The sequence below is a fragment of the Filicampus tigris genome, chromosome 13 (assembly GCF_054856515.1).
Source record: "Filicampus tigris isolate MCC_2025a chromosome 13, RoL_Ftig_1.0, whole genome shotgun sequence".
In the NCBI taxonomy this organism is placed as follows: domain Eukaryota; kingdom Metazoa; phylum Chordata; class Actinopteri; order Syngnathiformes; family Syngnathidae; genus Filicampus; species Filicampus tigris.
In genome coordinates, this window is record NC_141229.1 from 23,022,229 (window position 1) to 23,044,773 (window position 22,545).

General features: G+C 42.5%; 1 protein-coding gene across 6 annotated transcripts in view; it reads right to left on the reverse strand.

Moving 5' to 3' along the window:
• LOC147137972 (disheveled-associated activator of morphogenesis 1-like) overlaps window positions 1–22,545 on the reverse strand; it is a 97,283-nt gene that overhangs the window by 69,510 nt on the left and 5,228 nt on the right. For 3 of the 6 annotated variants that reach the window (XM_086049747.1, XM_086049748.1, XM_086049750.1), the window contains 4 exons: window positions 9,164–9,372; window positions 8,983–9,072; window positions 6,974–7,045; window positions 6,689–6,783 (listed from right to left, as the gene is read on the reverse strand). In XM_086049747.1, the coding sequence (XP_085905873.1) occupies window positions 6,689–6,783; window positions 6,974–7,045; window positions 8,983–9,072; window positions 9,164–9,340 (434 nt within the window). In that variant the 5' untranslated portion in view covers window positions 9,341–9,372. Of the gene's footprint in view, window positions 1–6,688; window positions 6,784–6,973; window positions 7,046–8,982; window positions 9,073–9,163; window positions 9,469–15,481; window positions 15,903–22,545 lie in introns of those variants that run through there. The other 3 variants (XM_086049749.1, XM_086049751.1, XM_086049746.1) reach the window with 3 other exon arrangements.

Consider the following 22,545-nt stretch of genomic DNA (forward strand, 5'->3'; position numbering starts at 1 on the left):
CAACGGGTTACAGTCAAACTGTCGCGCTAAAACAGAGAAGGACATCAGGAGACGTTCCTCACCCAGGTCCAATTAGCAGCACAGTTTAATGGCTGGTCTCTTGTGGAGACAGCACTCCAGGTCGCCCTTGCCCTGGAGGGAAAATCTCTACAGATCCTTAAATACCTCAGACCACATGAGCGTCTTGAATTGGCAGGCTTTAGAGGTAGCCCCGTGGCAGTGTTTCTGTCTTCCCATGTACACATATGATGCCAGGGAGAAGCTGTTTAACGGCAACAGGATGGAGGGAAGAGTTTGGGCCCCTACGCTGTAGACCTCCGCCATCATTGGTGGGAAGGACATGGTACCTGGCTGCCGTCGTATGTCGGAGCGCGTGTGTGAGGAAGTGTCTGTCATGGCGTCAGTGTGTGCCGCCATTGACTTTGATTTACATGTGTACAAAGTTTGAGCACACATAAACACACAGACGTGAGTGTGCAGCTCATTGAGCCACAACAAATAACACATCCATGCAAAGATGTCAAGTGGTCAAATATTAATTAAAAGGATGAATTCGGCCGTATGTGTTGTGACTGGTTGTTTACGTAATATATCAGTTGTTCTGCAATCGCTATGGTCCTTTTATGCTTTGTCCTTTATGATGTCATATAGGCCTGAAGTCTTACAGTTTAAAAGTTTGAGTTACACACTGACACGTTGTCAGTACGTCAAACCGTTTTTGAGTGAGGATGCAAACTCTCTTCCAGTCTTGAGCTCTGTTGTTACTTTGTATTTTTGTTGATACTTTATAGTCTTCAACTTCCGTGTCATGTCTGGGTCCAAATCCCGATCCACACTTGACAGTATGTTTCGAACCAAAAGACAGACAAAAATGATGTTTAATAATGAGACGGCTGAGTGGTAATTAAAGCCCGCTGGCGCATATCTTACTTTTCCTACCGGGTGGCGTTTGTGATGTTACTAAATGGAGATTGGTTAAGTTTTAATTTTAGACGTGTATGTATGTATTTATTTATATGTATGTATATGTATACGTGTATGTATTTATATATATATATATATATATATATATATATATATATTTATCCGTCTATTTGTTTAGTTGAATGAGTGATTTAATTAGTGCGGTCCACGTTTACACATCATTAAATGAAGTAACGTGTAGGAAGCAGCAAAACTACTGATTTGTTTACATTATTTTTGTAATCTGCACTTGAGTTTGTGCCTTTCCAGTATAGTATCAGAATACATATGTTTACACCACACCTGTGTGGCAGAATTATGTTGTCGTGGTGAACGCTTACCAAGTCTTTCATTTCATTTGTGCTTCATTTGTCTTTCTTCAGTATTCTATAATGCATAACAGATCTGATATTGTTTGTTGTAATAAAGATTAACTGTTGAATAAAATATTAGACAGTACCTACAAAAAAAAAAAATCACAACTCATCGCGATCACAATTATTTGGAAAATAATTGCAATTAGATTATTTTCCATAATCGTTCAGCCCTAAGGTCAACCATCTCATTGCTATGACCTGGGATCTTGTCTGAAATCGCTGGCCCCGGACCACCAGGATGGAAGTCCATCACCATTGCCACCTGGTAACGGGCCAGGATGGTGGGCGTGAAGGCCAGTTACAGTGGCTGCAACATGGGTGGTCTACAAAATCTGCCCGATTGCAATACAGGGCATCTGCATCATTGGGCCAGACTTGCTAACCAAATGTAAGGCAGTGGTGGATGTACCTGAAGCTGTGCTGCACCTGGGTGCTGATGCTGTGCCATTACATTGAGAGGGCAAAGAACTGTAGTAGTCCCCTTCCATACTTCCACTGACCACTAACAGGTGCACAAAAATCGACGGCTGCCATCTAAAAACAGCTTCCATCGGCAGCAACAATCTGGGCACCACAGCTACTGTAACATCCACGAGACCAAACAATCATTGAAAGGCTGTGCAGACAGATCTGTGAGGGCTTGAACAAAAATCAAAGGGTCCAACTTCAGAAGCTGTTGGACCAGTTCGTTGATATCTTTGCTGCCAAGGGAGAGGACTGCAGTCGCACCAATTTGGTCCAGCACAAGCTCGAGACCAGTGGATTTGGATGAATTCGCACTTCACCGCACACTTCAATAGTTGGATCACTGTACTAAGGGAGATTTATTGGTGAATGTACATTTCTTAGATATCTCTGTGCCTTTGAATGCTCAGAAGGCAAAGATTGAAAAAAGTGATACTGTAAGAAAGTAAAGGGAGAGGACTGCAGTCGGACCAATTTGGTCCAGCACAAGCTCGAGACCAGTGGATTTGGATGAATTCGCACTTCACCGCACACTTCAATAGTTGGATCACTGTACTAAGGGAGATTTATTGGTGAATGTACATTTCTTAGATATCTCTGTGCCTTTGAATGCTCAGAAGGCAAAGATTGAAAAAAGTGATACTGTAAGAAAGTAAAGGGTTGAGTCGAGTCTTTATTAGCAGAGCTGGGCACTTGACCCTTTTTTGCCGGTCCGTCCTCCATCCGCGACCTGGATACCCTTCCGGCCTCATCCTTCCGTCCTTATTCATAAAAATTATCGCCCCCCCGACCCCGTCCTTTTAAAGGGGTTCCGTCCTTACGTCCGCCCCCACTCACCCCCCAAAAAACGTCCGTGCATTACGCGCCGCAGGAGAGATGCTAACAGCAGAGGTTCATTTAAAGCTCATTAGCTGGCTAATTTACTATTCCAACCCGACGTGGACACGCTTCAAACGCGCCACTAGTAGTTACCCAACTGCGCGTACTTACTTCCATTGGGAGCCCCGGCGGGAATGAACACTGTGCACTGCACACGTTCGGTCTGCACAGAGGGGAGTGTCAGCCACTTGACTGCGATGTCGAAACCTTTTATTTTTGTTTTGTCAGTAGTCGTCTTCTACCAAACAAAAGCTCTCCCTCTCCGATGTGCACAAATGAAGCGGCTGCGGCATTCAGGTTTCAAATTTACTGTGGTCAAATGCCAGCACTCCTTCTTCATCTCATTCTTCTTCTCCTTCCTTTTCTTTTCCCCTCCGTGCAGAACGAACGTTTGCAGTGCACAGCGTTCCCGCCAGGGCTCCCAATGCAAGTGTAACATATGATTTAGTTGCCAATTGATATTTTCATTTTTTATATTAATTTGGGGATTGCATATATTATTTTGTATGTATTATGTTTCTAACATGCTGCAATATTGTGTAGTGAGTATATATTTATTTTTATCCTGCTTAAGTATTTGTTCCAGCGGCACGGTGGTCGACTGGTTAGCACGTCCGCCTCAGTTCTGAGGTCGTGGGTTCGATCCCGGCTCCGGCCTCCCTGTGTGGAGTTTGCATGTTCTCCCCGTGCCTGCGTGGGTTTTCTCCGGGTACTCTGGTTTCCTCCCACATTCCAAAAACATGCATGGTGAGTTGATTGGACACTCTGAATTGCCCCTAGGTGTGATTGTGAGTGCGGATGTTTGTCTCTGTGTGCCCTGCGACTGGCTGGCAACCAATTCAGGGTGTCCCCCGCCTACTGCCCGAAGACAGCTGGGATAGGCTCCAGCACGCCCCGCGACCCTTGTGAGGATAAGCGGTATAGATAAAGGATGGATGGAAGTATTTTTTCCTTTTGGGGTTGGTTTGCTAGGTTGCATTTCCGGAAGAAGAAAGAGAGAGAAGTGAATGGAGTGAGGTTGTTAAATTTTAGTGAAGACGCAACGAAACACTTTCCTGCCATGTCGGTTGTTTTAGTAGGGAAGACGCCAGAAGAAGTGCATGAACTTGACCTTGATGAACTCGACCTTGATGAACTCAACGTGCGGTAGAACCGCCTCCTGATCAATGCAGGAAATCCAAAGAAATAGTGGTGGATTTCGTAGGCGCCATCACTCTGCACCTGCACCAGTGAATATCCGAGAAACAGATGTTGAGAGAGTCTCAACTTACAAGTACCTGGGTGTTCATCTGAACAATAAACTGGACTGGAGCGACAACACAGACGCCCTCTATAGGAAGAGTCAGAGCAGACTCTTTCTACTCAAGAGACTGAGGTCTTTTGGGGTTCAGGGGACACTCCTCAGGAACTTTTATGACTCGGTGGTTGCACCAGTCATTTTCCAGGTAGTGGTCACCTGGGCAGGCGGCGTCTCGGCCCGGGACAAGAAGCTGCTGGACAAACTGGTCAGGAGGGCCAGCTCTGTCCTGGGCTGCTCCCTGGACTGTGTGGACTCAGTGGGGGGCAGGAGGATGATGGCCAAGCTGTCATCAATGCTGGACAACCCGGCCCACCCACTCCAGGGCACCCTAACAGCACTCCACAGCTCCTTCAGTGACAGACTGTTACACCCTCGCTGTGCAAAGGAGAGATTCCGCCGCTCCTTCTTGTCTGCTGCTGTCAGACTCTATAACAAGAACATTGTGTAGTCTCTACAAACTGGTGGACATTAGTGCAATTGTGCAGTCCTGCACCTGAGCTTATATCGTGCAATACTCAACATTCCCCACTCCTGTTAGTCTAGTTTTATTTTTATCCAATACTGTTCCTCCACTGCAGCACTGTCACTTAAGAGTATTTTTCCTCTGTACTATGTACAGGCTAAAATTAGTGTCCCTCATACCTTTTATGTAGATGTATGTTGGTGTGTATATACGTGTATATACACATGGTTACTGCGTATATTTGCATAGGTTTGATCCTGAATGTTTGCCGTTAATGTTATATATTAATGGCTACATTATGCCGCCGTCCCTGTGTGACCTATATCTTTGCTGCTGTAACACTCAAAATTTCCCCACTGTGGGAAAAATAAAGGCCTTCTTATTGTTATTCTTATTCTTACGTGATCACGAGGAGGCCAAAGTTCATCTCAACAGACTTGGCGAAATGGGCAAATAACAAAAATTGCCCCAGAACATTTCAAACGTGCCACTAGTTACCCAACTATGCAGGAGATTTTTCAACAGCAGATACAGCGCTCACTACATGTTCTCCTCTACGGAGCCGCCTTCCTTAATTGCCTGCACAACACTTTTCCTGTGCTTACCATTAGTCAGATTGCACATGCATATTCTGCCCTCTAGTGGTTCTACACATGTAATACCATGGATAATGCCACAGGAGTAAGCCATTTCACCTCACTGACAGAAACATGACCAGCCTGTTTTGTGTGTGAAATCCTAGATAGTTTTGTTAACTAACTGTTCACATTTAGTACCTTATCCCTTTACTGTCAAAGTATGTCCTTGTGTGGGACATCTGTAGACCGTAAAAATCTCTACCAGAGTATACATTTAAACGACCCGGAAGTGGAAGTCTTTCTTTCCTCATAAGATAACCTTGCGTTATTTTGCAATAATAATTTTATAAAAAATGAAAACGTCCTAAGTTAAAACGCAAACGTTTTGCAATAAAACGCAATAGTATTGCATTATTACTCATTCTTAAATATTCTCTTGATGTCCCCTGGTTTTCTCCAGTTGGCATCATCATCATCATCATCTTCATCACATCACGACAGGCTTATGTTGCAGCTAAATTCTATCTTGGTTAAACAATTGTAAATAATTTAATCCACTCACGATACTCCCAGCCGGTAAATGGATGTGCACAGGAAATTAGCAAGATAATGATCTTTAGCTTTTTTTTTTTTTGCGGCAGCGGCAGGATAGGGGGTGGCGGTGCGGACTAACGGAATGCAAGGACGGAAGCGCTTTAAAAAGGACGAGGACGGATGGAGTCAGGGGGCGATAATTTTTATGAATAAGGACTGAGGGACGAGGCCGGAAGGGTACCCAGGTCATGGATGGAGGAGGGACTGGCAAAAAAGGGTCAAGTGCCCAGCTCTGCGATAACATATTGTTATGTTTATCGACAGGATTAACTACACACAACCTCTCTCATATACGACAGTGTGGAAGAAGTGAGAACTTTAATACAAAGCATCAAAGAATCAAAGGAACATTGTTATGAAACAATCATACTGTTGCATGCTGCAAGGCAATTAAAAGGCCAGATCCAGGAGGCAGAGAGCAGTAATCGAAAAAAAGGCTAAATTTATTTTGGCACAAAGTAACAACACAAAATCACTGGGTTCAAAAGTAGGGAAACATAATATATATTCAGGAAAACAAAGTGGCAACAAAAATCACCCAGGAAGACAAAGTAGCAACTGAGAATCACCTTGCTCAGGGAAATACAATTAAACAACAAAAGTGAGTAACTCAGTTCACCAGGAGTTGTCCACTCGAGAGCTAAAAAAATAAAAATAAAAAGAATAAAAAAGGGAAAGTTGACAGTGACGGCCGGCAATTTAAGGAAAGGTAGAGATTGGACTATTTTTCACTGCCTCATTTGCATGGAGACTGTTACCTATTTCACTGTTTTTAAATCTAAATTCACTGAATATTTATTTTCAACAATATACACATGTTTCAGGTGGAATTGAATTAAAGTCAAATGTAAAAGTAACACTGTTACCATAAACAACTTTGCAGATTCAAGAAGAATTTAAAAAATATTGGAATTTCACTGTTCACAAATCTGATGCATGTCGCATGTGGGCAAAAAAAATCTGAACTGACCTGAGTATGAACATAGTCTAAGCGTTGCAAAAAATGTACCTCAAAAAACACATACAATATTACAGTATAGTGTACGTGTCACATATAACATTGATGTACCTCATAGGTTGTGTCCTCAGAGCTGTTTTAAGGCCTTCTACAACTTTTTGTCTTCCCTGATCTTCCTCGTCCTCCATAATCAGCAGGGTCCTTCTCTGACATGACAAGAGGTGAAAAAAACTCTGAAAACTATTTTGAAAGTCCTTCTATGATATCAGTCAATAAAAAAAGTGAATGTGGGACTACTCTTTATTGCCCTGCCCAATTTATTTAATTAAAAAAAAAAAAGAAAACCTCTGTGACTATAAGAAGTAGAAATTAAATGGGCAGCTGAGGTGTACTTACCGTGGCCATTGAACGTAGCTGGTCAATATAATACTCTGGCCAGCTGGTCGCCCCTTTAATCTCTTCTGCTTCCTGGGATACAAACAGATAATAATAATAATAATAATAATAATAATAATAATAATAATAATAATAATAATAATAATAATAATAATAATAATAATAATAATAATAATAATAATAATAATAATGGTGGCGGCACGGTGGTCGACTGGTTAGCACGTCCGCCTCACAGTTCAGAGGTCGTGGGTTCGATCCCGGCTCCGGCCTTCCTGTGTGGAGTTTGCATGTTCTCCCCGTGCCTGCGTGGGTTTTCTCCGGGCACTCCGGTTTCCTCCCACATTCCAAAAGCATGCATGGTAAGTTGATTGGACTGTCTAAATTGCCCCTAGGTGTGATTGTGAGTGCGGATGTTTGTCTCTGAGTGCCCTGCGATTGGCTGGCAACCAGTTCAGGGTGTCCCCCGCCTACTGCCCAAAGACAGCTGGGATAGGCTCCAGCACGCCCCGCGACCCTTGTGAGGAGAAGCGGTACAGATAATGGATGGATGTTAATGGTAGTGAACTCAAGCAATAATTCAATCTTTGCTTTTGCTTTTAATTATTATTATTTTGATTAAATGTGTAATTGAGCTGGGCGTCACGTGGATGACTGGTTAGCACATTGGCCTCACAGTACAGTGGTCAAGGGTTCAATTCCGGGCTGCGGCCTTCCTGTGTGGAGTTTGTGAGTTCTCCGTGCGCCTGCGTGGGTTTTCTCCGTGGACTCCAGTTTCCACTCACATTCCAAAAACATGCTTGGTAGGTTAATTGAACGTTCTAAATTGTCCCTAGGAGTGGCTGTGATAGGCTCAGCACACCTGCAACCCTTTGAGAGGATAAGTGGTTCAGATAATGAATGGATGGATGCAATTAAGATACTCAATCTTTTACACCACTCAATTATGCTACTTGTATGATTTTCGAAAAAAGGAGCATTTGCACAAATGATTACCATGACAATTTTTTTTAACTCATCATGCAACCACTGTACAAAGTACAAAAATTCTCATCATGGGCAAACTGTGTTTGCTTCTTGGAGAGTGCAGTAATTCAATGCTGGACCACAGTTTCTTCCTTAAAGAGTAAATCAACCCAAACATATTTTTCTCAAGAATATGTTCCCAGCAGGCCCACTCGTTGAAACACGGCATTCTGATTAATATTGCGTTTGTGGAATATCAGTTAAGTAGCATAATCCAAACATCTTTAGCTATCTCAGGGTCAGCCATTTTGTCACTTCCGTCGACTAAAAAAATGACATGGCTCAGCTTCAGAAAACAGGTGAGTTGTGATTGGTCGTTACCTGAGTCCTTAGCAACTGTGATGTCATTTTCTGTTGACAGAAGTGACAAAATGGCTGCCCCCAGAGATGTCTAAAAACGGGTGGGTTAACTCTTATTCTGCAAATGCAATATTTATCAGAATGCCTTGCAAAGAACATATTCTTGAAAAAAATATGCTTTTTAAAGTTTAAAGTTGACTTCCACTTTAAATACTTTTTCATCAAACTCCCCCTACAATTGTTGAGTGTAATTTGCTTTCAAAACATCAGCTTGCTCTATCTCCATTGTGGGAGCTCAGGCCTAAGGAAATTTGAGACCATAAAGTCTAGTGTTACCTTCTGTTATTACTGACTGACTTTGTCAATTTGAGAACTTTTTCTCACCTGCATATGCGTGTAACGAGCTCATTACCTTATCAGACCTTTTATAATGGAGTGCTTTGCCATCACATTGTCTTTTAGTCTCTCTAAGTCCCATGTGTCTGGCAATGCGGACGTGAGCCAAAACAACTGGTGAGTAATATACCAGCACGCCACTTTTGTTAGTGGAATTGTGTATTACTGTATGTATTACTGTGTTTACACAGAGCAAAACACACACGCTACATTAAATGATCATCTACACAGATTACCAATGAGAAATAGATGTACAACATGGATACACTAGCTGAGTAGCAGCTTCTTACCATCTTCTTACTCCAGTAAAGCTTCCATTTTTTCTCTGCTGGCAATGCAAACATGCCAGCTCTGTGTTCCTCTGTGAGGTCCAGTTCATCCTTCAAGACAGGCGGAAGCCAAACGAACAGAAGAAGGGGGTTAATCGATTTGTATGTCACACATAGAGCAAACATTTAGTTGTGTACTCACCACCAGCTCAGTGAACATAGAGTCCAGCTCTTCATGAGGGGGCATTGGTAAGGTTGGCTCCAGCGCTGCAGTACTGATATTATGATGGAAGTGGGTGATTTCTGGTTGGTCATTATTCTTGAAACAGCAAGGAAATAAGGTGGTGAAGAGGTTCCCCTGACGCCCCTGGGATGTCATGTTTACTGCCACAGATTGATCAGAGTTGTTGCCTAAAAATGAAATAGTAATGCATAATGCTTGTACAGTGTCTGTTAGTTTTAAAGTAGAAGTCAACCCAAACATATTTTTTTCAAGAATATGTCTATGCAGGCCCACTAGTTGAAACACGCCATTCTGATTAAAATTGTGTTTGTGTAATATGAGTTAAGAAGCAAAATCCACCCGTTTTTAGCCATCTCAGGGGCGGCCATGTTTTTTTTAGTTTTGTCCACTGAAAATGACATCGAAGTTGCTCAGGGCTCTGATAACGGCCAATCATGGCTCAGCTTCAAAAAACAGATGAGCTGTGATTGGTCGTTACCTGATGTCAATTTCAGTCGACAGAAATGACAAAATGGCTGCCCCCAGAGATGGCTAAAAACGTTTGGATTAACTCTTATTTCACAAATCCAATATTTATCAGAATTCCTTGTTTGAACTAGTGGGCCTGCATAGAACATATTCTTGAAAAAAATATGTTTGGGTTGACTTCCCCGTTCAAGCCTATCACTTGGATATTACAGTAATTCACTTACGATAACATTTGCATTCATAGATCACTTCGTTGGTACACCGGCACAATACAACCAGAACAATATGTGCATCACAATATCTGCCTTCACAAATGCTCTTTTGATGAACACTGTCTGAGGGAGCAGTTTAACAATAATGCTTATACAGTGCCAATCATCTTGCTTTGAATGTTGCAATCAATGTCTGGGTAAAGTGAAAAAATGGTCCTGGGGGAATTAAAGGGGTCTATTTCAAGTTCCAATTGATTACTGAGTTTCTTAAGATGTGTATCTGAATGTATAATAAACATTATGGATGTCACAATGTCCAAATGTCATGATACAATAATTATCACGATATTGCAGAGAGGTAGGCGTTATATATAGCATTCACAAAGAAATAGGCTTGGCCAGTTCATGCACTCCTATTGGCTCAGCAGCTCAAACAATTATGGTCTATGTAGTTCAACTTCACAATGCTGTGTTTGGCAGAAGTGGGCCGATGGAGATGTTGACAAATATTTGCTGGTTATAACTGATTTATGGGACCTTCTATTGGTTAGAACATAGTTTTGTTCATGTGAGCAATAATCTGTTTAATTTCTGTTTAATTTGGTTGTGTGAGTATGTGTATGGTATCTGAGCATGAGCATGTAAATGTCTCTACACAATGCCAATTAGCGGTGGTCCTAATTATACATGTAGGTCAAATAGTACAGTTAACATTAACCTCAATCTATATACAGTGGGTACGGAAAGTATTCAGCCCCCTTGAAATTTTTCACTTTGTGTCATTGCAGCCATTTGCCAAAATCAAAAAAAGTTCATTTTATTTCTCATTAATGTACTCAGCACCCCATCTTGACAGAAAAAAAGCTGAAATGTAGAAAGTTTTTTATTTAAAAAAGAAAAACTTTGCAACCGGGCGGCACAGTGGTCGACTGGTTAGCACGTCCGCCTCACAGTTCAGAGGTCGTGGGTTCGATCCCGGCTCCGGCCTCCCTGTGTGGAGTTTGCATGTTCTCCCCGTGCCTGCGTGGGTTTTCTCTGGGTACTCTGGTTTCCTCCCACATTCCAAAAACATGCATGGTGAGTTGATTGGACACTCTGAATTGCCCCTAGGTGTGATTGTGAGTGCGGATGTTTGTCTCTGTGTGCTCTGCGATTGGCTGGTAACCAATTCAGGCTGGCCCCCGCCTACTGCCCAAAGACAGCTGGGATAGGCTCCAGCATGCCCCGCGACCCTTGTGAGGATAAGCGGTACAGATAATGGATGGATGGATGAAACTTTGCAACCAGGCCTCCTGTCCCTGCATCTGAAAAACACCCCCACAACATGATTCTCCCACCACCACGTTTCACGTTGTATTGTAATTGGATGAACAGTGCCTGGGTTTCTCCACACAAACCGCTTAGAATTAACACCCAAAATTTCAATCTTGGTCTCATTAGACCAGAGAATCTTATTTCTCATAGTCTGCAAGTCCTTCATGTGTTTTTTGGCAAATTCTATACGGGCGAGGCTTCCGTTGGGCCACTCTGCCATAAATCCCCGACCGGTGGAGGGCTGCAGTGATAGTTGACTTTGTGTAACTTTCTCCCATCTCCCTACTGCATCTCTGGAGCTCAGCCACAGTGATCTTTGGGTTCTTCTTTACCTCTCTCACCAAGGCTCTTCTCCCAGGATTACTCAGTTTGGCTGGACGGCCAGGTCGAGGAAGAGCTGTGGTCTTCCCAAACTTCCATTTGTGGATGACGGAGGCTACTGTGCTCTTATGAACCTTGAGTGTGTCAGAAATTCTTTTGTAACCTTGGCCAGATCTGTGCCTTGCCACAATGTCTCTGATCTCCTTGGGCAGTTCCTTTGACCTCATGATTCTCATTTGCTCTGACATGCACTGCGAGTTGTAAGGTCTTACAGTATATAGACAGGTTGTGCCTTTCCTAATCAAATCCATCCATCCATCCATTATCTGTACCGCTTCTCCTCACAAGGGTCGCGGGGCATGCTGGAGCCTATCCCAGCTGTCTTTGGGCAGTAGGCACCCTGAACTGGTTGCCAGCCAATCGCAGGGCACACAGAGACAAACATCCGCACTCACAATCACACCTAGGGGCAATTTAGAGTATCCAATCAATTTACCATGCATGTTTTTTGGAATGTGGGAGGAAACTGGAGTGCCCGGAGAAAACCCACGCAGGCACGGGGAGAACATGCAAACTCCACACAGGGAGGCCGGAGCCGGGATCGAACCCACGACCTCTGAACTGTGAGGCGGACGTGCTAACCAGTCGACCACCGTGCCGCCCTAAACACAGCTGGACTCCAATAAGGGAGCAGAGCCATCTCAAGGAAGACCAGAAGAAATGGACAGCACGCCAGTTAAATATGAAGGTTTTTTGCAAAGGGGCTGAATACTTTTGACCATATGATATTTCAGGGTTTTTTTTTCATAAATTTGCAAACATTTCTACATTTCATTTTTTTTCTGTCAAGACGGGGTGCTGAGTGTATATTAATGAAAATTAAAATGAACTTTTTTGATTTTGGCAATGACACAAAAAGTGAAAAATTTTAAAAAAGGTCTGAAAATACTTTCCTTGCCCACTGTAAATTACCTGCAATGACCGAATACCTAATATTGAGGCACTTACTTGCTAATGCACGGACACATAGTGAATCAGGTCAATTTGTGGAGGAATTCAAATGTGTTATGTTCCGCTTCATCTGGCGACGAGCGTGGGTCTTAGGTGGCAAAAACATACATCAAATTAAACTGCACTAATAAACTTAACAACCAGAGTGTGCTGGAACTGCTCAAATTGACAACAACTTGGGCTTTTAAAGAAATTTGCTATTATTAATATCGTGACAAGACGATGACGATATTGTGGCGATCTTAATATCTCGATATCACGATATTGATTATATTGGGACATCCTTAATAAAAATTGGACAAACAATATTTCTTTTTCCATTTGCATAACAATATCTCGATCACCGAAAGCCAAATCAAATGCAAGGTATCTGCAGTCATGTCAAACAGCAAAGGAAATGGCTTGACAATTATGATTAATGTGGGTGTGATTCAGAAGTCACACCTGGAAATATTCCTAATTGCAACAGGTATGTCACAAGGTGTGGCCCAGCATGCTTTCAACCAAATTCTGCAGTAAGTTCATTTCTTGAAGGATTTAGATTTTTTGATACGGCACCCAGGCCGAGCTCAACTAAACTTTGCTGCTTTAACCCCTTCTCAGCAAAATTGCGGCTTCAGACAAGTTGAACTGAACATGTTGGAATTTTCTTTTTTTCAGCTTCTTTGTCAGATCTACACCAAGACATGTTGGAATTTTTAAAACCCACTGAACTATTCAGCTGCGGGTGACTGAAAACCCCGCCTCTTGCCCAAAGTCATCTGCGATAATAATCATACTAATAAAGCTTTATTTGACAGGGACAATGCAGTCAAACATAGATACAAACTTGTAGCTGATGTGATGCATGTAGAGGTTATAGGTGTGATAGGAGACTTGATGGCAGAAATGGACAGACTCATTTGTGTTTTCTTGGTCAAGTTTGTGCAAATGCCCCACATCAAGGGCTGCACAAAGTTGACAGATGTTGATTTCACAAACAGAGATATACAGCATTCAGATGACAGGCTTGCAGTGGGAATGGCTGTCAGGTCCCTTCTGGCTGACTGTGAAGAGCATGACACCTGCTATACAAAAGAAATTCTTCAAATGTGTAAGAGAATTCTATGGAGCAACAGTTAGAAAAATGCTTGCAAAATTTCCATTTGAAGATAAAGTGCTGCAGGATTTAGTAGTGCTGGATCCAAAAAAGACCCAATTCATTGGATTATACTCATGTTATTAGGGTGGCAGAAAACTTTGAATGTAATGTTGATTTTGAACAATTGAAAGCGGAATGGGATGATCTACAGTTTATGCCCAAATCAAATACCCTGGAAGGCATGCAAACTGACAGCTACTGGACAGGAATTCTAAAGACCACATCACTGGGAGTGCAGAGATTTTCTGAAATGTAGAGGCTCTTTTCCATTTTGGTGTGTCTCCCACATAGCAACGCGGATAGTGAGAGGGTGTTCTCACTTGTGAGAAAAATCAACACAGAGTACAGAAAGAGCATGGCGGAAGATACACTTGTTGCATATTTGCAAGTAAAGATGAACTATACTGGCAAATGCTGTGACCTTGCCCCATCAAAAGATATGCTAGTTCCAGCAAAGAAAGCAACAGTAGCATACAACAAAGAGCACAGTAGTAGTTAAAGCAACACTTGTTTACATAATCTGTATCATAATTAATAATGTCCAACCATGCACATAAATAAACACATTTGAAAAATATATATGGTGGAAGATTATTTTGTAAGGAAAAATACAACAGTTTGTAAGGCCATGGAGCCTTGGAGGTTGACAGGTATGCGCACCCCCGGCCAAACTATGACAAAAACTGTGGTTTATAGTCCAGAAAATACGGTAATCTAAAACACTGATATCTTTTTTAAAACAATTGTATAACTCAAGGAAGAGCAATGATTTATATTTCACACTTTGACTTTTATTAAAGTGGCAAGGCAAACTTGTGTTCCTGTGTCAACACAAATTTCAAAAAGTGCCAATGGCAGCATTTGCTGTGACAAATGTCTGTAACTTCTCATATACCCCAAAAATTATAAAAACATATTTAAACTTAATCTGATTTAGCGTAACCTGTATTTTAATACTTTAAGTGCAATATGCATCATTTGATTGACATTACTGTGTAACTTAGCAATGAACGCTGCTTTTATTTAACCTAATGTAGCACCTAATGTAATATATTTTCTTTTAAATGAAATTGCAATTTGACCTGCAATTGGCTGGCAACCAGTTCAGGGTGTAACCCGCCTACTGCCCGAAGACGGCACCCCCGTGACCCTCATGAGGATAAAGTGGTATAGATAATGGATGGACGGCTGATATTTCAATTGGTGACCTTTATTTCACATGTAGCTTATGTTGGACGTGATATAGTGCATTACAGCAGAGGGCACTCTTGAACATTGTGTGAAAAATGACTGTTGGCGAAGTGAACCAGAGAGCAAGAATCTCCCTGTGCCGACAAAAAGAGGACGAGACCCAAGAAAGAAAAAGGGGCGCGGTGCTGTAGCAGTATTAGTGTGGTAGAAGTACTGTGCATTTCCTCTGTTAAGAGCGCTAAAAGTTAGAGCTCGTTACACACCTTACTGTGAGTGGTGTAACACTAATGTTATAACATTAATTAAGCACTGAGAAATTGTCATCAAACAGAACAGCTTTATTATTCAAAATAAAAAAAACTGCAGCATATTTTGGAACAATAGATAATAAACTTTTAACTGTTAACCTTGCAGAAGATGTGCATATTCTAGGTTTTTGTGTGAGGAAAGAAGTAATTACATGCTCTGGTGTTATTTTACTACGCAATGGGAATTTTATATCGTGGATAAAGCATCACTGTAGGCAAACGGGGCTGCGAAAGCCCCTTCCTTCCACAACCGATTGGGGCGCAAATCTGATGCAATGTACTATGCAATGGATTTGGTAATTTTTCTTACTCTTTCGGAGTTTGGTTGGAGTTGCTAGAGCACCTGACCGAGTAAGTCGGCTGTTTCATCTCCGATGGGTCCGTCTTTCGCAGCACTCAACTCTGGGTGGTAACGTGTCATCTAGGTTGGGTTCCCAAAAATATCAACGACTCAAACTTAATAAAAAAATTAAATGTCTCCAAACTGATATTTTTAATAAGGATTGCGCCGCTCGTGTGAGGTTTTGTTTGTCCCGCCATCTTGTCACGCCTCGGCACAGACGTCTGACGTAAAAACGCACGTAATCACATGCACATCTTTTTCATTTATTTTTTTAATTTTATGCTTTAGACATCGATTATTGATACTTCTGAATCGATGCACTATAGTTTTAATAAAACGAACGATGCATCAAAAAAACGATTATCGTTCCCACCCACCCCTACATATTTCTCACACACTCCCTGCTCTCCCTAGACTGTAGTTGTCTAGTTTAGTGGCAGTCAAAGTATGTGGTTGGGCTGCTTTGCTCCATGCCTGGCTGATTCCATCTCCCTTTCCTTTTTGTATTTGACCTAATGATGCTTGGGTGAAAACAGGATGATTTTCACTACCTCCTTCCATAATTCTAGACTTTCATCATGCTGCCTTACTACTGATCAGACATGATTTGTATAAATTATTCTAACCATAGTGGCTGTCCAGCAGATTGGAAAACGACAAAGGCCACAGCTGTCGCTTAACGCAGATGCCGTGCTGCTGTCCCTACTCCTGTTGCACCCCCGGTTCTGCTTGTGTCCCTCCAGCGTTGTGGAGTCCTGGTCAAGCGCTCTATCTACCTGTAGAGCTTCCTATCCACTGGAAAGAGCAACACCCATCAGTCCAGCAGAACTGGATCAGGAAGATGTTGTTTAGGGCCAATGCCAAAACAGGGAAGCCAGAGCTAATGCCACAACCAAGCTTTTGGTGGTATCCTCCCCAGCTTCCGTCCGTCTTCACTCCGCCCCCTGCCTCTTATGACGTCTTCTTCTGCCGTCCTCTGTTCCTCTGGATGCAGCTGAAGATTTGGTCCATTATGTTTGTCTATGTCCAGCCTGTCAATTTATTACGTTTCTTAATCCCATCTTGTTAATGTACATCTGGTGGGTTTTTTTTGCCTTTTTTGGGGGGGGATTGAAAAAAATGCTGTTCACAAACAGACTCCCTGTCATTATAGATGGCCTATATTAGTCCCGCAGTGGGAAAATTATCTGTGTTACCGCAGCAAAGATATAGGTCACACAGAGACGGCGGCATAATGTAGCCGTTAATATATAACATTAGCAGCAAACGTTTGGAAACAAACCTATGTAAGTATACGCGGACATCATATGTAATCACACAATTACCCATGGATATACACACTTGCATCCATACATCCACATATACAGTATAAAAACACTCATATAGCCTCTACATAGTACAGATGGAAAATAAATAAAAGTACTGCAATGAATATACGGTAAAGTATTGAATAACAGTACAGTAGTGGGGTATGTTGAGTACTGCAGGACTGCCCAATTGCACTAATATTTACCAGTTTTGTAGAGACTACCCAATATTCTTGTTAAACAGTCTGACAGCAGCAGGCATGAGCGGTGGAATCTCTCCTTTGCACAGCGAGGGTGTAAGAATCTATCACTAAAGTAGCTGTGGAGTGCCCTGGAGGGGGTGGGCTTGGTTGTTCCAGCTTTGATGACAGCTTAGCCATCATCCTCCTGCCCCACACTGAGTCCACACAGTCCAGGGAGCAGCCCAGGACAGAGCCGGCCCTCCTCACCAGTTTGTCCAGCCTCTTTTTGGCCCGGGCCGAGACGCTGCCTGCCCGAGACTGTTATGATTAGTGTAACCACTGGGAGTCGCTGCTGTTAAGTCTAGCACTGTGTGATGTGTGATGCAGCAGTATAATAAGAACTAGGATTGCTAACTGTTATGGCATGAGACGAGAGTAAATAAATGTTCATCAGCTGCAACAGTAAGCCTCGTCTATTATTATTAAACACGAACACAATGTGGTACCAGGAGTGAACTGAGTGAGTTGAACGACCACCTGAGAAGCCGCCAGAATGCCTGAAGCTGTCGGGAAAATGATGAAAATTGGTGTGCAACAGTTCAACTTGTATGTCACAGCCATGGGACTGGAGACCAAGCCCGATACAAGCACTGCTACTAACACTTGTGGGGCCATAGGCCATTGAAATGTATAGTATGATCGTGTTTGATACGGCTGACGATATAGAGAAGTTGGACTTCCTGCTTGCAAAGTTCGATGCTTACTGCACGCCAAGCAGCTTCAAAACGAGACGTTTGACACTTATTTGACAGCCTTACGCTTGAAAGCGCAGTCTGGTAATTTTGGTGTTTTGAAGGACTCAATGGTCAGAGACCAGATTGTTTTTGGCATTGAAGACAAAAAGTTAAGAGAGAGACTTCTTCGCGAGTCTGAGTTGTCTTTGGACATGGCTGTTAAAATTGGCCAAGCAAGCAAACTGTCCCTGAAGCATATGAAAACGTTCAGCGAGATGTCAAGTGTCGCGCCACCCATCAGCGAAGGAGCAGCAATCGGGGCTGTGTCATCTCAGCAAGGGAGACGTCGCCAGCCGGCTCTGACTGCACCGAGGACGCCACGTTTTTATGCAAGCGTTGTGGATCACAGCACAAGCCAAAGCAATGTCCAGCGTTTGGTAAAGTATGCTGCAGCTGCCATGGGAAGAATCCCTCTGCCAAACAATGTTTCACCAAAAAGAGAGAGGCTAAGGGGGACAAACACGTAAATGTAATGGATGACAGATTTAAATTTCATACAAAACACAGCCTTACGCTTGAAAGCGCAGTCTTGTAATTTTGGTGTTTTGAAGGACTCAATAGTCAGAGACCAGATTGTTTTTGGCATTGAAGACAAAAAGTTAAGAGAGAGACTTCTTCGCGAGTCCGAGTTGTCTTTGGATTATGGCTGTTAAAATTGGCCAAGCAAACAAACTGTCCCTGAAGCATATGAAAACGTATGCTTGAAAAAAACAACAGCAACAAAAATGATGATAAATGGATCACTTCTCTGCTGATTAATGGGACTATAGTGGCAATGAGACTGGATACTGGTGCAAATCTCATTAGCATGTCTGGTGTAAGCGTAACGCAGGTAAAGCCAAAAAATACACAGGAAGAGTTCAGGGTTGAACGATTACAATGGCCAACCTATGGAATGTTTCGGTACCTGTAAGCTGAATGTCAAAGTGAAAGGTAAAGTGCACAATGTAAACTTTTTTGTGGTGAGTGACAAATGTGAATCACTGTTGGGTGACAAGAGCTGTGAAGAGCTAGGGCTAGTGAGAAGAGTGTACTATATTGAGACAGATTCAAAATCTGACACTAATGCTATTGTACAAAACTTCTCTGGTGTGTTCAAAGGTCTTGGTACACTGCCCTTATAAAATACAGCTATAGGAAGGCGCCCAACCAATGGTGCATGCACCACGTGGGGTCCAAGCTCCATTGTGTGAAGCCTTCAAACAAGAACTGTACAGGATGATCAACCTGGGTGTGATCAAAAAGATTCAGGAGCCTACAGTTTGGGTCAACTCCATGGTTGTCACAAAGAAAAAGAATGGTGAGTTGAGAACGTGCATGGACCCAAAGGATCTAAATGACAACATCAAGCATGAGCATTACCAAATACCTACACGAGAGGAAATCATCAGTGAAATGGCAGGAGCGAACTATTTCGCAAAACCTGATGTTTCACAAGGTTTTTTTCAGTTAAGACTCGATGAGAGTAGCACTGAGTACTGTGAGTAGCACTGAGTACTGTACCTTTAATACACCTTTCGGGAGGTACCGTTTTCTTAGGCTGCCGATTGGAATAAAATCCGCACCGGAAATATTCCACAGAGCAATGGAACAGATCATTGAAGGCTTAGAGGGAGTCAGGGTCTACACTGATGACATTATTGTATGGGGCTCGACTCTCCAAGAGCACAACCAGAGACTTTATAAAGTTTCGGAGCACATACAGAAGTATGGACTGAAACGTAATAGAGTGAAGTGTGAGTTTGCAGTGCAAGAGATCCTTTTCCTTGGGGACAAACTCACAACTCAAGGCGTACAATCAGTCCAAGATAAAATAAAAGTGATAATGAACATGCTAAGACCAACAGACACAACAGGTGTGCGGCGTATTATGGGAATGGTCAATTTCATTGGCAAATTTATTCCCAACCTCACAGCTAGAACATCCTGCATCCATGAGCTCTTGCACAATGACTGTGACTTCAAATGGGCTACAAAACATGAGCAAGAGTGGCAAAGACTACAGCAAACTATTACACAAGCACCAGGTTTAGCCTATTATGACCACAACAAAAAGATAAAAGTTTCTACCGACGCATCCAAAGATGGTATTGGAGCAGTACTTCTGCAAGCTGAAGGGGGCAGTACTGGAAACCAGGCCCATGACAAAATCTGAATGCAAATATGCACAGATTGAAAAGGAGTGTTTAGGCGTGGCCTACGGGTTGGAACGGTTTCACAATTACTATCTAATCATAATCTATAGACTACCGTCTTTCACTGTGGAAACTGACCACCGCCCACTTGTCTCCATCGTCAAAAAGAATCTCAACGAAATGTCACCGCGTATTCAGCGCCTAATGGTGAAAATGCAAAGATCTGATTTTGAACTGGTTTATACACTGGGAAAGCACCTGATACTTGCAGATGCCTTGTCCAGCTGATAGTTGCATGACTACAACAGATGAGTACATCGGAACCCACATAAATACGGTGTTAAGTGCTCTGCCAGTATCTGACACAAAGTCACGACAAATAGCTGAGGCCATATCACATGACACGGAGCTGCAAGGTGTCATTCAGAACATGGATAATGGATGGCCACCAGGTTCATGCCCACGGTACTGCCATGTTTGAGGAGATCTCAGTTTTGTTGATGGGCTGTTACTGAAGAAAGGAAGGATAATCATCCCAGAAGCTCTGAGGCCAGATTCACTAAATATAATACATGAAGGACATCTCCGTATGGAAAAATGTAAAAGGAGAGAAAGAGAGTCAGTGTACTGGCCTGGAACAAATAAAGACCTTAAGACATTTGTGAAACATGCCAAAAACACAGAAGTAAACAAAGCAAAGAGCCAATGGTGATACAGGAACTGCCCATGTCCCCTTGGCACAAGGTAGAGATGGATTTGTTCCACCTTAATGGTAAAGTCATGGATTACTTTTCTAACTTTCGAGAAATTGCATTACTTACGAACGTATTTGCCAGGCATGGTATTCCACGCACAGTAGTGACTGATAATGGACCATGTTTTGGTAGCAGGGAATGGCAGTTTGCAGAGCAGTATGAGTTTTGCCATGTCACGTCAAGTCCACATTATGCGCAGTCGAATGGACAAGCAGAAAAAGGTGTCCATATCCTAAAGCAACTGCTCAAGAAAGCTGCGGACAGCAACTCTGATCCATACATGGCACTTCTCAGTTACCGCGCATCTCCACTTCTGTGCGGACTGTCACCTGCAGAACTATTGATGAACAGAAAGCAACACACCAAGCTTCCAAGATACAAGTTCTCTGTACCCCCGATTGTCTCCGTCTGTGATGAGGCCGACAATCGCAGAGTCGTCAGAGAACTTCTGCAGGTGACAGGTAGGGGTGTCGTATTTGTAGTCCGAAGTGTAAAGGGTGAACAGGACGGGAGCCAAGACAGTTCCCTGCGATAGTTTAATTGCTGCTAAACTGGAATATACAATGTTTACTTAGAAGTCAGGGGTGAGCACAAATACTCAAGCTACTACATCAACAACAAATGTATGCTTAAGTAAACTATGATAAATGTATACTCATAAACGGTGATCTCTCATTTTAAAAGGAGCATTTATATTAGGAGTGTTTAAATTATGAAGATGGGGATGTACAGTTACTACAGAAAGCCTAATGTGTATTATATAAACTATTTATTGACAAACTAATATATATTGACAAATGTTATGGATGAATCATCTTTTCTATGTGGGGATGAAAAATTGGATTTTGTACACACGTGGAGGACTACGCAAAGTCACGGAGGAATGGAGCAAAGCTGCCACTGAAACGAAGGTTGCGGGTTCGAGACCTGCTCGGACCAAAACGGTGCGTATAATTTCTTCACCGCAACATGCCAAATGCTCTGTCCGGGGACACTGCACTTGACGCTCTGTGAAAACTTGCCATGTTCCGCGTCTTTGCCGGGGCAAGGCGAAAAGATCAGCCGCCAGCTTCAGAGGTCTCTGATCTAATCATTCATTTTTTGACTAATTAATTCAAATGTGATCTTTTTCACTGGGTTTGCGGCCAAAGTAAGCACGAAGGAAATGGGGTCGTGATACGTGATTGGTCAAAAGTAAGCACAGGCTCGCAATGCGATTGACCCAAAGTAAGCTAAAGTCAAGCGCTGATTGGTCAAAAGTAAGCACAAGTTGACGCAAGTTGTCACCGTTCCACAATAGTAGCTTTTTCTCCTACGTATGTGAACATGGTTGCAATGAGATCACCCAAATGGCACACTTGGTTCGCCTGGACAATCCCTAAGTAAAACTTGTGTAAAATGCTCATTTTCTATCGTATTATTGTCAAATTTGAAATGGAATTGGAGGAGCCTTTGAGCTGTGATCCTATTGTTATTTAGTCCACCACGCTAATAGAAAATTTTCCAAGCAGATTTTTGGAAAAGAAAAAAATAGGCAGACATAAAATCCGCCTTCTTTTCTGTATTCAATCTTCCATAATTCAGTGCCAGTAGCACTTAAAACGATTCTGACAGTTGAGGAGAAAAATTCAAGGTGTTATCTTCAAAAAGAGACCAAAACTATGCTGATACTCCAAATGGTTCAAGTACGGCTTCAGATTTACTTTGGGTGCACCTTTTTAGGCGTTCAGGTAAAAATACCAGGAGAATTGCAACGGGTTAAAGCAGCACTGGGCAAGAATTCAACCTTAATAAAAAAAACTTCGCAACTCTTTTGATGAAACATTGACTTACAAGTAGTTGAATGGGACTTTTGTCA